General features: G+C 47.4%; 2 protein-coding genes and 1 long non-coding RNA gene across 6 annotated transcripts in view; 1 reads left to right on the top strand and 2 right to left on the bottom strand.

Annotated features, from left to right (window-relative positions):
• Positions 1-1,013: 1,013 nt before the first annotated feature.
• The window catches only part of LOC122373579 (SH3 and multiple ankyrin repeat domains protein 1-like), a 99,540-nt gene continuing 82,202 nt past the window's right edge, over positions 1,014-18,351 (bottom strand). For 2 of the 4 annotated variants that reach the window (XM_043351793.1, XM_043351795.1), the window contains exons 2-6: positions 5,879-6,044; positions 5,033-5,164; positions 4,107-4,243; positions 3,540-3,727; positions 1,014-3,086 (exon numbers count right to left, since the gene is read on the bottom strand). In XM_043351793.1, the coding sequence (XP_043207728.1) occupies positions 2,289-3,086; positions 3,540-3,727; positions 4,107-4,243; positions 5,033-5,164; positions 5,879-6,044 (1,421 nt within the window). In that variant the 3' untranslated portion in view covers positions 1,014-2,288. Of the gene's footprint in view, positions 3,087-3,539; positions 3,728-4,106; positions 4,244-5,032; positions 5,165-5,878; positions 6,045-6,214; positions 6,368-18,351 lie in introns of those variants that run through there. The other 2 variants (XM_043351796.1, XM_043351794.1) reach the window with 2 other exon arrangements.
• LOC122373588 lies at positions 8,178-9,090 on the top strand. The gene is made up of 2 exons (XR_006255077.1): positions 8,178-8,423; positions 8,933-9,090. It is a non-coding gene; the product is annotated as an uncharacterized LOC122373588 (long non-coding RNA).
• On the bottom strand, positions 14,687-16,714 carry LOC122373582. The gene is made up of 2 exons (XM_043351798.1): positions 16,567-16,714; positions 14,687-16,270 (listed from the first exon to the last, which is right to left on the bottom strand). The coding sequence occupies exons 1-2, from the start codon at positions 16,603-16,605 to the stop codon at positions 15,158-15,160; spliced, it is 1,152 nt and encodes a 383-aa protein (XP_043207733.1). The 5' UTR covers positions 16,606-16,714; the 3' UTR covers positions 14,687-15,157.

Below are 18,351 nucleotides of genomic sequence, written 5' to 3' on the forward strand. Positions count from 1 at the left end.
ATCAGTGATGACTGGCGTTTGATCACCGATAGCAGGGCGACGGCGTGGCAAGAGGCGATATCAGGCTAGAGTACCGCGATAACGCTAGTCAGCGGGTTCGATCCTGCACGCCGCGTAGGCGACCGAGAAGCTTCCGTTGTGCGGGATTCTTTTAGCTCGTTGACCTTAAAAGGTCATTTGGAAAATTTGAACTCAGGTCAAGATCATGACCTGACCGGAAAGGGTGATGTTGCATATCACTCGATACGTATCGTCGAGGTGCATATATCTGGCATTTTTTCATCGCTCTAGCACGTCTCTATCAAAAGTTATAACCAAAAAACCGCTGGTGACCGTCCATGACCTGAGATGACCTCAGGGGCACACAGAGGGGTCAAAGGTGCATTTTTCCGATTCAGTTTGTCATGTTTACCTGTGAACCGATGTTTGAGAGGGTTTTGAACACCATTCGTCCAAAAGAGGTGCATTTCAATTTTCCTTTCCCTTGACTTATGGGGAGGTCAGAAAATTGACCTGACCTTAGGTCACCGATATCAAAATTCGGAGATAAAAATGTTGTACATACTTTTACTCATATCAATCGCTGAAAGGTTCAAGGCGATCGCTCAGTCGGTGTAGCTATTACGGAGATTGAAACTCTTTCTGAGTTGAGGTCACATGGCGTGACCTGGTGACCTGACCTTAAGAGCCCTGGGTCTGAAATTTTCACAGCATGTGCGGAAAAAATGCATGAACAGATATGCTAAAAACGCCGGCGCTCCGCGCAACCGTTTATGAGATATCTGCGAAAAACCGCAGGGATAAGTCAAACACCCCCAGCCCGGGGTGGGTTATTGTAATGTATAATGTTCAAAAGGATAATCATTCTAAAGCTTTCCAGTTCGATGATCATCATTTTGAAAAAGTCCTGTTTTAGATAATCCTTCTATCTGCTTCCCACGAACCATACATTCTATTCTCGCATGCCTAACTTAGTGTTTGGAAGTTCAGCTTAAAGGACAAAAACAATCAAATGACATGCATTGCAGCCTTTATTACGCATCTTTTACAGCATACCTAATCCAAACCAAACAAAATTTCAGACCGATAGCGTAGTTTACGATGTCCGCTTTACTTTCATTGGCTGCGAATTGTAAGCATCTCAGCAACAGTCAAGAAAATCGATAACAAAGTAAATAACAATATCACCTCCTAATTTATCTCGCAAAATAACATATCGTACACACATGCCGGCTCCCCACAAGTTAACCAAGTTGCTAAACCTGGTAAACAAAACAAATTCTTGACAATTTTTGAACAAATAATCGCATGGTACAAGTAATCAGTTGCTTCTAATTAGGCATTATCCAGTGAGCAATGTCATTTGTGTAGGCAACTGTAAAGGAAGTCATATCTTACTGCAAGCAACAACCATGCACGCGCTTTTTCACATTCAACCGGTCAGCATACATCATACGCCAAGCTGAATTCAAACATAAAAGTCACACATGCCCACATTTTTACAAACGGTAAACGGTGTGAGGAGCATGGAACCTTCGCCGGTGTTCCTATAATAGCTATGAACAACTCATTCCAGTATCGTTGAGTTGGCAAACTTCTGATAGTTGACAGATGACACAAAGCTATAGCTACGTATCGGCAAAACCCTGGTCCATGTTTTTTACCTATGACAATAGATGGCGCTGTAAAAGGCAATAGATGGCGCTGTTGAGGCACTCAAACACCTCAGTGAAGCTAGAACTACCCTAGAACAGCCGCCTCGTCCGTGTTATACTTTTTATGCACACATCTCTCGTGCGTTGAACACTGCCCGGCAGCTTAATTCAGCAACGATCAGCGTCTTTTGTTTTATGGTGTCGCTTAAAAATATTGCTAGGCTTTTCTGCAACCCATCTCCACTCACATAAATTTCTTGGTTATTTACGTCGCTGATCGCATTAGTAGAAAATGCCTTGGCTTATTTCCTTACCAATCACACCGATAGACTTCCAGGCACGCCTATAGGCTAACGGTCGCTCTCATCCACAGCGATTCTACAGTTAAGTTTGTTGCATGCTGAGTGACAGATACAGGCACCAAGGCGACTGCATTTCACTGTTGGCGATTTTTCGGCTATGTTTGCTGCACAGTGCATCTGCAAGCACCTGCCAACGAAGCGTATGTCTCTGGTAAAATCACAACTTTTGGGTTCTACCACGTCGCATGTTGAATCTTTAGGCACCTGCACCGGGGCTAGCGCACGTAACGCGTGCTACCCTCACTCTTCTAGTCGATGCGACCGATTGCGCTCACAAATACTCCTCGGCGATATTTTCTGTGATCGGACCTCCTTCCGACAACCTCCGAAGAAGCGATCTCGGACCACGACGTCCGCTTCCCAGAGGCCTTGTGTCTCCCTCCTCCTCCTCTAGAAGATCCTCCAGAGCTCGTTGAGGAAGGTGACGCCACCCAGGTGGAAGAGTACGCCGAACACCCATCTTCTTCTGCGCAAGAAGAGGCGACTCGCTGGCATCATCTGGAACGACATCAGGTGACGGTGAAGCTTCACCGTCGTGGATTGCGTCAGAGTCGACGATAGGGAGAGAAGAGAGCCCTGGGGAGCGTCGTAGCCCTCCTCCTCCAACGCTTGAACCTCCACCCACACCTCCAACGCTGGGAGACGTGAGCAGCGAGCCATTCGTCCTCACCGCAGGACGACGAGTCACAGCGAGAGACGGATCTGACGTCGTCTCGGGCTCTCTCCGCGCCGGTCGAGTGGCGGGCCTGGGAGGTAACGCAGGGCGTGATATCTGTGGACAGGACCTCGCACGTTGCGACTGAAGGTACTGGACGCTTGTCGAAAACACCGCCTCCGCGTCTTGAAGAGGAGCTTGATCTGCGCCCCCTGGCCTTCGAGGGAGAGTCAGAGGAACGGGGACTGAGGTTTGACGGCGAGGTGGGTCCGGAGGTGCGCAGCGTAGTGGCAGCCGTGGTTCCGGTTGCGGTGTTGGTTCCCGGTCCCGCTCTGGGTCCGGTTCGGTTTCTGGTTCCGGGATGCTGTCGAGAAGGGATTCCCGGGAAGAACTGGTGGAGCGACGCTTTGCGATCTGTGGGATGGAAACGGGGAAAGATGGGTGTTAGTCTTTGCTGCTATAGTTCCTGACGCAAGCCTATAACTCGGAGCTATATCACAAATAGCATACTTATATTTGTAACTCAATTGCTGGTCTATAACGAACTGACATAGGTTAGCGTGTCACAGGAGACTCAACCAATAAACTAAGGCAAGATACACGAAAAGTGACTTGACAAGTAGTGGCAATCTGTAAGTCTTGTCTGACTTGTCACAAGAGCTGTTCACTGACATAAGAGCTGACTTGTCACAAGTTAGATCTGGACTCAAACCTAACTCTGTGGCCGCCCTGGATTGACTCCGCCGCTCTTTCAGTTATGACGCTAATCTAACCTTACATCTCGATCAGTGGCACTGCTACAGTTATCTAACCTGACTCTGCTCACTGCTGTAGCATCCCTGATCTGACTCTTTCATTGACTCTAACCTGATTCGGCTGGTCAACCAGCAGTGACTCCAGACTCCTCTGCCTCAGATGTTCACCAGAGCGAGGTCGAGTCATCTCTCCCGAGCGGGGGCGAGTCATACTCAGGTCACGTGACCTGGGCCGGCGACAGGGCAGAAATTGACCGTTTTCCGTGTCCCGTTCCATAGACTCACAAGGACAGACGAGGCCTGCGGGAAAATGGACAAAATCGTCACATGAATAGAGACCATTCTTCATTCATTCATTCATTCGTTAGCTGTCTACCCTTCATTCATTCATTCATGCATTCATTCGTTAGCTGTCTGCCTTTCATTCATTCATTCATTCATTCATTCATTCATTCATTCATTCATTCATTCATTCATTCATTCATGCATTGGTTCGTCCATTCATTACCAGTTCGTCGACATGTCACATTTCTTCCCCTCAGTTTTTCCTCATCCCACTATCCATACACGATACATGCTCCATGCCCATTTTCATCCTACTGCTAACTGTATGACCAAGTGTCATACGTGTATGACCAATGGGCCACGGATGTTCCATCACATCCCTTGTCTCACTAACCATTCATTGCGATGTAGACCCTGCTGTTACCGCTCCCCGGGAGGCTCTGCAGTGCTCCGAGAGCCATTCCGATGTTGAAGTCTGCGTCACTGTCTTTGAAAGCCTCAGGCGTGAAAGCGCCGGTGAATACTACAAGGCTGTGAATGGTGGGTAGAAAAGTGTTAGTATAGACAAGCAAGAATGTCTTGTGACCAGCCTATATAACACCAAACTGTCAAAATAAACGCGTGAACTGTCAATGGGTCTGCTCCAGTCGCACTTCGTAACACCTCTAAACTCCTCCAAGAGCAAGATAGAGGAGGTTGGAGCGGGACCCTCCTTGGCTTTGTAGGGGCTAGAGCTGCCACCGGAACAGTGAAGCAATCTTGGAGGAGTTTAGAGATGTTAGGAAGTGCGACTGGAACAGACCCAATGTGTAACATCAGACTGTCAAAATACGCCAGTGGATTGTCATATGGGTTGGAAGAGTGTCGGTAGAAAATAAACAAGTCGACTGTCAACCAAAGACGGATCCAGAAAGGTGGTCTCGGATGTTCGGGGCGCGGCCATACATAACAAAGTATCTCTAGTAGCGAACTTTTCTTTAAAAAAAAATTACTCTTGAGAAAATGGTAAGCTTGCATCGATTTCGGGCGTAACGGGGTAAGAGGGGATGGGGGGTTGCAGGGATGCCCCAGGATCCGTCAGTGTTATAAAAAGTACAGCATATTGCTCATGCAGAACACATTCTGCCGAGAAACAACACGGCACTGTCAAGCGATATCATCAGAATCATTAGTTATTGTCTGTTATTGTTGTAGTTATTATCATTAGTCTGTTATCTGTAGTTATTGTCTGCCTGCCTTCTTCCCTGCCTTCTCACTGTCTGCCTGACCAGCCGACACTTCTTACTCAGACAATACTCACTCTCTCACTAACTAACTTACCGGCTGTTGGTCCCCAGACAGGGTTGTAGCTGCTCCTGTAGCCACTGAGCGGTTTGTAGCATCGTATCCGTGCCGTGGGTGATGAGAATGCGATGTTGTGAGGCAGCCATTACCCTCGTAAGCAGCTTGTTCCTGGAGACGTCAGTTAGATCACGTCATTCGTCATATCAATGGATTGGGTAAATATGACATCACTGGGGCGATGTGGGTGGGTGGTGATATCATCTTTTAGGTCAATGCTTAGTCATCAACCTGAATACACAAGAATGGCTTGTTCCTGGTGGTATCAGATATATCACGTCACGGTATTCATCATAACAAAAGGTAGGGTAAAAATTACATCACTTCGGCTATGAGGTGCCTATTATCTGCCTATTAAATACTGATGCCTGTTATATCTTTTAGGCGATCATTTGGTCATCAATCTAAGGACTCGAGGGTGGCTTTTAACTGACATCAGTTGGGTCACGTCATTCATCACGACAATGAGCAGAAAAGTATGGGATGTCCGGTTAGCAGGTTCCTAGTTGACCATGGTATAATGAGATATATTTTCAGCAAAAGAGCACGCCTCCCAATTGCTGACATAGAGACAATTGACAATTGCATCAGAAAATCAAATTCGTTTGTGTGTGTGCATGTGTTTTTAGGGGCTAAAACAGACTCTTTTCGCAGTCAGGAAATCGCATGCGAGAACCCATTCAAATACATTAAATCAGCTCGCATCAATCGCATGCGCACATCCCGCATATGCTTCATAAGGGCATAATTTTTATTTGAATAAGCTCTCGCATGGGATTTCCTGACTGCGGAAAAGAGTCTGTTTCACCCAAGTGCGTCACTGACCTATCTTTCTCCGTCATCTCCAGACTGTCCTTCTTTGCGACCGTGTCATGCACGACCAGGGCGCTCCTTCCCGGCCGGAGACGTGCCAGGACGCGTTTCGATGCCGCCGAGTCGATCTCAAATGCGTACCCGCTTCTGGTGCGAGGGTAGCACTTGTCGATAGTGCCTGTTGGGAAGAGAGGGGAGTGATGTCAGTAGAGGCAAACGTGATAAATGACGTCATGAGGGATTTGTGGAGTAAAATGTACAGAAACAATGTTTGTTCGTTCTACAACCAATAAAAGTGCCGTAGGACCTTTCGCAAAAAGGAATTAATTTCCATCACCTATCACTTACGTCCGTTGCTATTCAAGCCACCACCAATATGTTATAAGAGATACCATCACCATACTTTCAACATTACTTTCATCCATCATGATATAACTTCCTCCCAAGTTCGAAATTCTTCCTATCCTCTTCCTCCCTTGATCACCAATCTACACTATATCATCACTAACGCCCGCCTTTTTTGCGAATCATTTTTTTGCACGCTCACTTTCTCACAACGTGCCTTGATGTGAGTGTGACCTGCTTTCCGCAGACGTGGCGAAAGTACAGTGCCAAATCCGGTCCGGCTGCGCGGAACAAGTGTGATCCCGGTAGAGTTTCACATTCCGATGAAAAACTAGTTTTGACTTGATTTCAACGCGTTTGTTACACCGACGAAGTGGAGGGATTGGGTGTATAAGTTGTATGCGAGTGCTTGGTGCTTTAGGTAGTTGGAAGGGCTAGGGAGGGCCCTTGTACAGTTGGAAGGGCTAGAAGTACCATGAGACATGTGAGAGCTTATAGGCATTTCTAGCGGAGACACGATAGCTAGGTGACAATAAAACTAGGCGCTAGGAAATGTACACGCAAAACCTTAAAGGGTTCCCCTAAAAAGTTCAGGTCTCTGTCGTTTCAGGTCAGGTCACCAGGTCACAAAAAAAAACTGGCACAATGTCAGGGTAAAATTCGACTATATTAGCGGGAACGGACGGAATCGCTAAGTTTATCGTTCATAGCTCGATAACAGTGAAACGAAGGGCCACCAAATTTCAGCCAGAACATGGCGCAGCCATAAGACACGTTTCCTAGGAGTTTTGTGTTCCAGTGACCTCAGGTGAGGTCACAAGGTCACAAAAATCGGCACATGGTCAAAATGGCAATGAAAATACGCTATATTTTGTCAATGAAATATAGAGTTGCTCATCGATTTGATTCAAACTGGCAGGATATGCTAAGTTCACCGAGTTGCCCTAGTGAAAAAATCCTACAGGATTTGTACCAAAATCCTGTACGTCCCTACAGGGTCGTGCAGGGTTGCTGGAGTAGCCGTACAGGATTTCATGCAGGCAACTATGGCTGTACATGGAATCCTACAGGGTGCCCTGCACGACATCCAACAGGGGACCCTGTACTGAATCCTACAAGGAGCCCTGTACGGTATCTGATAGGGAGCCCTATAGGGAATCCTACAGGGCCCTGTAGGGAATCCTTCAGGGAGCCCTGTATGCAATGATACAGGGAGCCCTGTGCGCAGTCATACAGGGAGCCCTGTGCGCAGTCATACAGGGAGCCCTGTACCCAGCCATACAGGGAGACCTGTACGCAGTCATACAGGGTCTTATAAGATTTTACCAGAATCTTAACACTATCTTACATGATCTTATAAGATTTTAAAGACAGTCTTGCAAGGCCTAGCAGAGCTTGTACAAGATTGGCCAACATCATACAGAGCTTATAAGAATCTGTCATAGGCAGATTCTCGCGAGAATGCTGATTCTGGTAAGATTGAAGAATCTTACAAGAATGTGCTGATCCCATGGAAGGCTACTCCCGCTAATCGTTTTTCGCATAAATCATAATTAAAGAGCTCTCAAGCAAATGCGATCATTTGCTCCACACGGACTACGTGGAGAACAGTTGTAAACGATGCACCTGTCAAGTAAAGTATGAGGACTGAGGAGTACCTACCTAGGGAGAAATGACTCGCCCCGGTGCGTTGATATGTTGGACAATGGACATTTTTCTCAATCTGCAACCTACCGGGATTTATTCATCTCCTCAGGACGGTACTGCTCATTATTAGAACTGGCGGGGACATAAACATTCGAATGTTGTTGTCAACATTGTCCCGATATATAGGGAATTACGAATTGTGAATTGATCCCTATAAAAGAATCGATTCACTTCATAACTCCCTAATCCTTTCATAACATTATCATCTTAATTTGACGCGTTGCTGTACTGTATTATTCTGGGACTAAAGTGTGCATTTGTGCGCTGTGGTGATCTTTCAGAGACTGTACCGACTGGAATTTAGCGACCACTGTCCGTTTTAGAGACCGTACGGTCGGCGGCGGGCGTCCCGATCCTCGCCTGGGGCGGAGAGGGGAGCGCGCGTCCCCCTCCGCCGCATTCCGTCCGTCCCATTCACTGCCCGCTCGCGATGTGCGGAGAGCCGACGGAAGTGTCGAGTGTGTGCCGTGCGGTGTCACCTGCCGTCTCCTCTTCCGACCTGAAGGTAAGTTTCTGCCATTCTGTATTGCTGGGTAACAATAAAAAATTGTTCTCAATATTTGCAGCATTACAGACAAAAAAACGGTGCCGAAACGCTCACTCAAAAAATAGCTGATCGAAAAAAAATAGCTGAAAAAATAGACATTTAAATGTCTACTATCAGATACCAGAGCGCATTAGTAGCGGCGACGCTACTACATACTCAATAGTAGCACACAACATTAATTCAATATTGAAAATTGGTTGAATCCAGGTTGATTGTCAACATTGAAGATCAACCGTTTTTCGACATCGATCCAGCATTTATTTCACGTTGAATTTGCGTTGTATTTGGTTGATAGGAGATTGATATGCAATATTGTGATACAACATCAAAACAATGTTGTATGCCGATCACTTTGTATCGCGCTGTATGTATCACTTTTATGCCGATTAGTTACTTTCGACGGCAGGGGTCCCTTCAATCAATATACCTATTATCATTGTAACATGTGAATATCCACCTTGTTACAGGAACGCAGGATGCGAGGATCGTCGGGCGACACCACCACTCGAGATTCGTAGATCGATGGACGGAGCGGCAGCCGCGACGCGACGAAGTGTGTCGTAATGTGACGGGATGTGACCCGGAAATGGGTGTGTATTTATCCCAGAAATACATTTATTCCGAATATTGACTTTGTCGGTAACGCGGGAACTCGTGGGTCTTTTTAGCATTCCTGGTCAACCGGCTCAAGATGCCCGAGTCGGAGGTGCCCGAGTCGGAGGTGTGCTGAGCCGCTGTTTTCAACAGCGGCTCAGCACAATAACAAGATGCGGAATACTTATAGAATGGCGAGTGTGGTGCCCTGTACGAGATCCTTTACGATACCCTGTACGACACCGTGCACGGTACCCTGTACGACACCGTGCACGGTACCCTGTACGACACCGTGCACGGTATCCTGTACGACACCGTGCACGGTACCCTGTACGAAACCATGCACGGTATCCTGTACGACACCGTGCACGGCACCCTGTACGACACCGTGCACGGCACCGTGTACGGCACCCTGTACGACACCGTGTACGATACCGTGTACGGTACCCTGTACGACACCGTGCACGGTACCATGCACGACACCGTGCACGGTACCCTGTACGGCACCCTGTAGGAACCCTGGTAACAATTTCGTCAAAAATCCTGTAGGGTCAACCATACAGGGCTACCCTGTAAGATTTTTTCACTAGGGTGTATAACCTACATCCAGATTTTTAAGTTTTCGTGACCTGAGGTCATCTAGAGGTCACGACAAATTTTAGGAAAATTTGTCTAAATAGCTCCAATTGTAAAAATATGCTCCATTTCAACGTTTTTGTGTTGTTTTAGCTCCTATAAAGATGAATTCGGTGATTGCTTTCTGAAAAAAACACCTAGGTCAGGTCATCTTAGGTCAAATTAGGTAAAACTATTTTTGCCAATAACTTCGCACACAATGAGGCTAGAGCTTCAAAAATGGTGTAATTGTGTTCCTTGTGATCGGCCCAATCGAATGATTTTTGATATAATGCAATCTGGTCAACTTGAACTAAATTAATTAACAGAGCTGGGCATTGCGCAACTTAAGTCCGCAACTCCGCAACTCCGCAACTTGCGGACTACCCTCTTGGTAGCGGAGTTACGGATCGGCTACCGAGCCCAAAAAAGTTGCGGAGTTGCGAGTTGCGGAAGCGAAAAATTCTAAAGCGCAACCGCTACCGGGGCCGCCACCGCTGGTGGGGGCGCCACTGTACTCTTTGCACTCCACTGCACACTGCACGTGTTTCCAGGCTAGTTTTTGAAGCTGATTTCGAATTTAATGACCGTTTGAACATTTACGAAGTAGTTTTAGTGCCTTAGTAACATGTTACGAGGCTTTCAGTGGTGGTTGACACTGGATAGGCGGTAGGACGCCTACTGGTTGACCTGACCTGACCTGACCCAACCAGGCCCAAATGCATGAAGACGTCATCTTTGACCAAAACCAACATGAAATTTGTTATCAGCCCCCCCTCCCCCCAAAAAAGCATAAAAGCTTCACTTTACGAAGTTCTAGCAGGTCCGATTTTCCCGACTTTTGGGTCATTGACCTGGCCTGGAAGGTCAACCAACTTCATGACCTATGACCTTAAAATTGGGTATCATCGGCTTCCTCTCGTCACGGGCAACACGCTCGTTTTTTTCCCGCGAAGCTCTAGCTCGATCAGGGGCCGAACGGCAGGGGGGAGGGGTCCGACCGACGTACACGTTAGACGCTGTAAAACACCGCATGACAGCGAGGGTTAAGTCAAATTTTTGTGGTCGCCAGCACGGGGCCGGGGGCGGGGGGGGGGGGGTGTTTGGACACCCCTCCGTAAGGTTTTCCACAAATATATAAAAAAGGCGGCGGCAGCGCGGCTGTTTTCGACACTGCTATTAACACATCCTTTCCACACATTGTATCAACATGTCAGACCCAGGTCACCTCAGGTCAGGTCACCAGGTCAAGTCAAGGGACCCAATTTCCGAAAAAAAATTTAAACACCCGCCCTAGCAATACAGGGCAATATAGCAATATAGATACACCTATTGACCGATATCACTTTGATACTGTCTGCATGTGACAAGGGTAACAAGATATAGGTACAAAGTGTATTGTCTCATATTTTTTTTATATTTGTGACTTAAGGTAAGGTCAACTGTGTGACCTCTCCATTATAAGTCAATGGGAGAAAATACAGCTCGTCCGGATTTGCGGCAAAATGATCCCAAACAACTAAAACATGCAAAGAGTAGCACTGGCAGGTCATTTACGTCGACTGGTGTCGCAATGACTTGCGCATTGAGCATTATAGGTCACGTGACGTCATCAGAGGTCACCAACAGTCAGGTCACCAACAGAGGTCAACCAAAGGTACTACCTGTCAGACATAACACTGCACTTCAGGACTAAAACTGATAAAACATAGGAACCTAATAGAGGTTGGTAGCGGAGTTGCGGAGTTGCGGAGTTGCGAGTTGCGGTTTTACGATCTGCAAAATAGTTTCGGAGTTGCGATTGCGCTTTGGGTACCTTAGGTTGCGGAAGGTAGCGGTAGCGGTTTCCACATTTCGGTAGCGATGCCCACCTCTGTTAATTAAAGTTCACTTAGAATTTAGCAAATTTTAAGTTCACATAAACTGGATCAAAATATTTCAATCGATGCGCACTGATATGCTGAGTTCAGTGGTGCTTTTCTTATTGCTCTATCTTAACCCTCGCACCGACGGGGGGGCGGATATCCGCCCCCCCTGAGGTTTTTCGCGAATAGCGGAAAAACCGCGGCGCGTAGCGCCGCGAAATTTTGTATGACTATAACCTCATCAATTTTACACGTGGTGTGCAAGTTTGAACTTCCTACCTTTTAAGGTCAGGTCACCAGGTCACTTTGAATGACCCAACCTCAAGTCACTTTTTTGCAACTTCGTCACCGTGCCAGAGCTACAGTAGATGTCGGAGGCCTTTAAAAGTCGCAGGATATTATTAGGTCATTAGTAGCTACAATTTGTATATCTCGGAATTTCGATATCGGTGACCTAAGGTCAGGTCAATTTCGCGAACTCCCCATTATAAGTCAATGGGGGAAAAATCAACTCCCTGTTTTTACCACTAAAACGGGTCGGAATGGCCCCATATACCATACATGACTTCATATACGATCAACCTTCACTACCTTGAGGTCTGTTTTGCTGTTGGGCAGCTGTGAGGTCATGTGACGTCATCAAAGGTCACCAAAGGTTTTTGGCCAATAACTCCGTACAGGAACAAGATACAGACGCGTGGATGGTCTCATTGTGTTCAGCTCGTCAAGACGCATCGAATGATATACATGATGACCTCGAGGTCACGTGACCTGAGGTCAACCTTTGACCTTGACCTTTCGAGGTCAACATATATATCATTCGATGCGGATTGACGAGAGGATCACGATGATGCCCTTAATTTGTTCCTATCTTGACTAATTCGAAAGTTATTCGAGAAAAACTCTCTCCATATCTAGCGCCGCCATTTTGACTTTTTCGACCCCTGTGACGTCATCTTTGACCTGACCTGAAAATGACCTTTGTAAAAATTGTAGATCTTGGCCGTGCGTATCCGATGCCGTTTACCGCTTGTCGCTATCTTGCTTCGTTCTCGAGATCTCAGGGGGGGGGGCGGTCATCCGCCCCCCCCCCCCGTCGGTGCGAAGTTGGCGCAGACCCCCGTCGGTGCGCGGGTTAATTACATCAAAAGTTATATGCGAACAACTTTTGACCTGTTTTAGCGAATTTGTACATTTATAGGCTCCCCAAAAGAACCCCTAAACATTGCCCTAGAGCAACCAAATTTGCACAGATGCGAAATCTCCTATGGGCCCACCTAACCTGCAAATTTGGTGTTTCTAAGTGCCATAGGAGCCAATCACCAGGGGGATGGGGTCGTATCACCCCATCCCTCCTCTGGCCGTCCCCGTAATGAAAAAGGCCCTGGTTTAGCGAGGGTTGACCTTCAATTTATTGATTTTGATTTGTTTATTCAATTGATCTCGTTTCATTTTATTTAGGAATGACACATGAAATACTCGTATGGTGTTTAGAGGAGGAAACGCTATCGTTCAAAATATCATTAAATATCCTTATTATTTTCGATCTATCCTGTATTGATCACGAGACTTCATTTGGAATAATGTTATCGTGTTTTGGTAAAATTCACAATGATTGGATCCCATAGGTCCGGCGGACATAAGACGAAGTATTTCCCACCTTTGCCCCATGCATAGCACATATGCCATGAGCCGTTGTAGCCTCATACATAAATAAAACATGCATGTTTTATGAGCTGGTTGACCACTGACCAGAAAGAGAAAGTATTTCAGATGTTTCCGCAATAAACAATTTAGCGCGCGTCATTGCCAAACGGGTTTCTTTTCCGGTCACCTATTTCCGAGATTTCGAAATAGGGTCAATAATTATATCCTGTTTGCTGTAGTTCAGCTTATCGTTGGTTCATCACATTGCTCATGTTCTTTTACCACTGAGTGTTAGTGAATTTTCTCTTGAATATGCCAAACTATATCTCTTGCCTCCGATATAACCTTTGCTTCGAATGCACCTCTCCTGAGTGTTTCCCATCTCGTCCCTGCATCAGTTTCCTTTCCTCAAATTTCGAGTTGACGTAGCGCTTCGAGGTCTAGTGACCAAAATAATCATAAGTGAACCAAATAATTTAATCTCTTATCATAGGTTAGCACAATATACGTCAGTGTAGAACCTTATTCTACAGCTTTTGTCAGTTGAATTGCATTAACCCTCGCATGTGTGCGGCGTTTGCCAGCTTCTAATGTGTAGGGGGGGGGGGGTCGGTTGGACCCCCCCCCCTTGCCGTTTGGCCCCTGATCGAGCTAGAGCTTTGCGGAAAAAACGAGCGTGTTGCCCGTGACGAGAGGAAGCCGATGATACCCAATTTTAAGGTCCTAGGTCATTGATTGACCTTCCAGGTCAGGTCAATGACCCAAAGTCGGGAAAATCGGGACCTGTTTGAAAGTCGTAAAGTGTGGCTGCTAAGGGGTTTTTCGAGGTGCTGATCACGAATATCGTGTTAGTTTTGATCACAGATGATGTCTTGAAGCATTTAGACCAGGTCGGGTCAGGTCAGGTCAGGTCAACCAGTAGGCGTCGTGACGGGTATTCGTAGTACGTGTCAACCGCCTCTGACAGCTTCGTAACATGTTACGAAGTCACCAAAACTACTTCGTAAATGTTCAAATGGTTGCTAAATTCGAATTCAGCTCCAAAAACTAGCCTAGAAACATGTACAACTCGAAAAAGTGACCCGAGGTCACCCGAGGTCACCAAAGGTCAATGACCTGACCTGACCTTCAGGTGACCTTGACACACACGGCAGTAACATCAAATCACATGTTTGAACGTTTGAAACCACGAAAAGCTTGCAAACACGCGGCTAGTGCGAGCCGACATACGCGAAATCGCGATTCCGGCCAAACATGGTCTCGGAAAAGAGGTCACAGGTCAAAGGTCATTTGGGTCAGGGTCATGAAATTTTCAGGGTAGGTGTAAAATTGATCAATGCGAGGGTACTGAAAGTTTCGTCGCGATCGGCCGCTTTTTACGCGAGTTATTCGCGAAAAACCATGGGGGGGGGTCCATCCGACCCCCCCCTACACATGCGAGGGTTAAATTCCCAGCTAGTTCCACCCTTCCTCATTTCCAGCTCGAAAGATGAACGAAGCGAATGTTTGCTAACATTTTTATTGCATATATTATATTTCAGTTCATATTTAACTACTCACTACATAACAACGTACAAACAAATACATAAATACGTACAAAACATAAATAGCGACTTCAGACGCGGGCAAGAAGTCACTTCAACAACGCATAACACTTAGCCGGCCGGGCTTGACAATCACTACCCTGATCACTTATGGCAATGTTGATGGTCTTACAGGAGTTTTGCGTGCACTGGTTAAGCTCGAGTATTTCTTGAAGGTGTCCTTCAATGAGTTCAATGAGAGCTTATCTAGCATTCGAAAAAGCCTGGTAGACCATGCAACAATATCCGATAATTATCAGTAAGAGCCGTCAAATACCACGTCCACATTGACCAGAAACTCCTCATATGGGTGTAAAACTACACAGTTCCACTCGGTTTAGGTGTAACACCCCAGCACTACACCTCTAGCCGGGTATAACTGCCTTGCTTAGTACGGGTGCTCGGGCGCCACCGGCAGGACGTCTTGGGGTGTGTCCACGTACACCTGATCGGTTACTACCTGAGCTGGAGCTGCAGCCTCATACACCGTATCCGGGTGTACGTCAGTGTTGTGGTGTACCCCCTTCACCACAATCGGAACGATGATGTGATGCGGCCGCTGTACTACCGTGGTCTCCTTGTAGACGACAGGATCAGGGACGTAGTCCTCGCCGACGGCGTATTCGGGCTCGTAGGTTGATCCAATGACGTAATTATCCACGACATTGCTCACGGTGTTGACGACAGCCTGGCCGGCCTTCACTGGAAGCGAGAGCACCGTCCCGGCAGCGGAAGAGATGGCAGAAGCAGTGTCGGAAGCGGTATTGATGATGGAAGTAGCAGCAAGGCCAGGCAGCTTCAGGGCGGTGCTGAAGAAACCTTCCTCTTCTTCTTCTTCCACATCAGAAGTCACCACGGGAGTGGGCACCTGGATGACGTTGACGACGCTGCTGTCCTGAACGCCAGAGTCACCCACGGCCACAACCTGATGTCCTGAGTAATCCTCTCCTCCAAGCGAGATCACCTGATGTCCACCCAGGTCTCCACCAAGAGAGACGACTTGATGACCACCAAGATCTCCACCACCCAGAGCGACAAGTTGCTGGTCACCATATCCTTCTTCTCCCAGAGTAAGCACCTGTTGTTGGCCATAGCCGGTTCCATCAATTGCTACCACTTGGTGACCCCCCAGTCCAGCATCGGCAGCGTTGACGTAGACCGGAGCGATACCGGAAGCTCCAACCAGTCCAGTTGTTCCAGCGAGACCCGCCGTTCCAGCGAGACCTGCCGTTCCAGCCAGTCCGGCGGTTCCAGCTAGTCCAGCCGTTCCAGCTACTCCAGCAGTACCAGCGGTGGCGGCAACCTTCTTAGCGGCAGCACTCTTAGCGAAGAGCTTCGCGGCCAGGAGTTTGAGAAGAAGGAAGCGACCTCGGCGGTTGTTGCCGGGCTCGGAGTCGGCGGCAGAGTCGGAGTCGGAGTCGGAGTCGGAGTCGATGGAAGTCGGCGCAGGAAGAGAGTCATCTTCCTCTTCGATGGGTGCAGTATGGACGGTTACCACAGCCTGCGGAGAAACAAACAGGTCAGCAAAGGTCAAATAATGAAAAAAAACAACTAACCATAAATCATACCCCTGCAATTCTCTATCGAGCCTCCTGGTCTTTCTCAGTTACATGTCTTAGTAGTTTGCAATGCTGCATTTTGACGAGCTTATTGGTATCACTTTTCAATGCAACATTACCTCACATTAAGCATTTGACCCCCACTAGCTCCAGCAAAGCCCCGCTTACTTCATTCCTAGCTCCACTACCCCACTAACTCCTCACCAACCCCTTCACTCCACTCCTTCCCCAAACTCACCGCCAAAGCCACGAGTGCGACGAGCAGATGAAGCCTCATCTTTCCTCAATCCAACTCCACTGGCCGTCCCAACTCTCCTCCGCACCAGCTCCGGTGCTTTCCAACCAACTCAGCTCTCCGACTGACTGCATTCGGCTTTCAACCCAAGATATATCCATCGCTGGCCACATTCAGTTGCGGTTCCGGTCGGACGAGGTTTATCCGGACTGACCGGGTCTCCGACAGGAACGTAAGCGACCTCGATCTCCGGATGTATGCGCCAACTCGCTAGTGAACCGGCTGTGGTTGGGTTCGAAGACAGACCGGACGCAACGCCACGTGATGAGGGATAGACGGATGGAGGGGAGGGGGGGGGGGGGGGTTAGGGGGGTAAGGAAAGTGGTTTGTCTAGTGGGGGGGGGGGGTGAGAGTGGTGTGAGATCCGGTACACCGCGGGGGGGGGGGGTAGAGGGGGGAAGGACGGTCAGTGGTGGAGGAATGTGGTTTGCTAGACGAGAAAGGACGTCTGGTGGTCGAGGCTTTGCGAAGCTAACGCTTTTCTAATGAGAGGCCTTTCGTCGTAAAAAGAAGGCAAAATCAATGAGCCTAACTCTGCTCATTCTAAAGAGATGAACTAGATGAACTAGATGATTTTAAAAGCATGTTTATAACACCATTGGATATTTCAAAGCATTGTAATAGTGCATCAATATATGCGATTAACCCGCGCCGGGCAGGGGGTGTTTGAACACCCCCCTGCGGTTTTTCGCAGATATCTCAAAAACGGCGGCGCGGAGCGCCGCCGTTTTTGGCCCACCTGTTCGTGCATCTTTTCCGCACATGTTGTGAAAATTTCAGACCCAGGTCACCTTAGGTCAGGTCACCAGGTCACGCCAAGTGACCTCACCTCAGAAAAAATAAGAATGCTCGTCATAGCTACACCGATTGATCGATTGCCTTGAAACTTTCAGCGATTGATTAGAACAACATTGTCTATAAAATGTTAATCTCGGAATTTTGATATCGGTGACCTAAGGTCAGGTCAATTTTGCGACCTCTCCATTATAAGTCAATGGGAGAAAATTGAAAAGCGTCTGTTTTGCACAAACGCTATTCTAGACATTCTCAAACATCGAGATGTAGGTAAAATGGACACACTGACCCGCAAAATGGCAACTGTGACCCCTCGTTATGTCCCCGAGGTCATCTCAGGTCACGAACAGAATCTAACAGTTTTTCGCTAATAACTTCTGATATAGACGTGCTAGAGCGTTGAAAACGCCTTAGCTGTGTTCGGCTTGACGTTGCGGATCGACTGATATGCAACATGACCTTTTCCGGTCAGGTCATGACCTTGACCTGAGGTCAAATTTTCAATTTGACCTTTCAAGGTCAAATTATAGTTCATTCGACGCGTCTCGACGAGAGGAACACGATGGTGGCAAAAGTAATGTCATGGCTTTTTTGAGTCAAAAGTTATTGCCGAAAAAAAAACGTTTTTCGGAAAAAACGGCTATTTTTGGAGTTTTTGCCCTCTGGAGGCTAAACCGTTGACCTGAGGTCAAATCTGAGGATATTATTCAGAAAGGTCTGTAAAAGGGCTATCGAATGCGCTTTTCCGCGGCGCTGTAGCTCTATCGGTTCCCGAGATAGCCGTTGGCAGTTTCCAAAATGTTGAAATAGTGAACATTTGACCTTTGGTGACCTCTGGTGACCTGACCTTTGACCTGACCCAAAAAATGACCGAAGTGTTTTCGTCCTTATTTTGGACGTTCTTTCGATTGCCGCTTTTCGCGTGTCGCTACG

The sequence above is a fragment of the Amphibalanus amphitrite genome, unplaced genomic scaffold (genome assembly GCF_019059575.1).
Source record: "Amphibalanus amphitrite isolate SeventyFive unplaced genomic scaffold, NRLGWU_Aamphi_draft 001519F_arrow, whole genome shotgun sequence".
NCBI lineage: Eukaryota > Metazoa > Arthropoda > Thecostraca > Balanomorpha > Balanidae > Amphibalanus > Amphibalanus amphitrite.

Excerpts from the sequence above, each read along its gene's own strand:
- LOC122373582 (XM_043351798.1), bottom strand. The coding sequence starts at position 16,605 with ATGAGGCTTCATCTGCTCGTCGCACTCGTGGCTTTGGCG. Across the intron at positions 16,271-16,566 it reads TCGCACTCGTGGCTTTGGCG|GCTGTGGTAACCGTCCATAC; the intron begins GTGAGTTTGGGG and ends GTTTCTCCGCAG.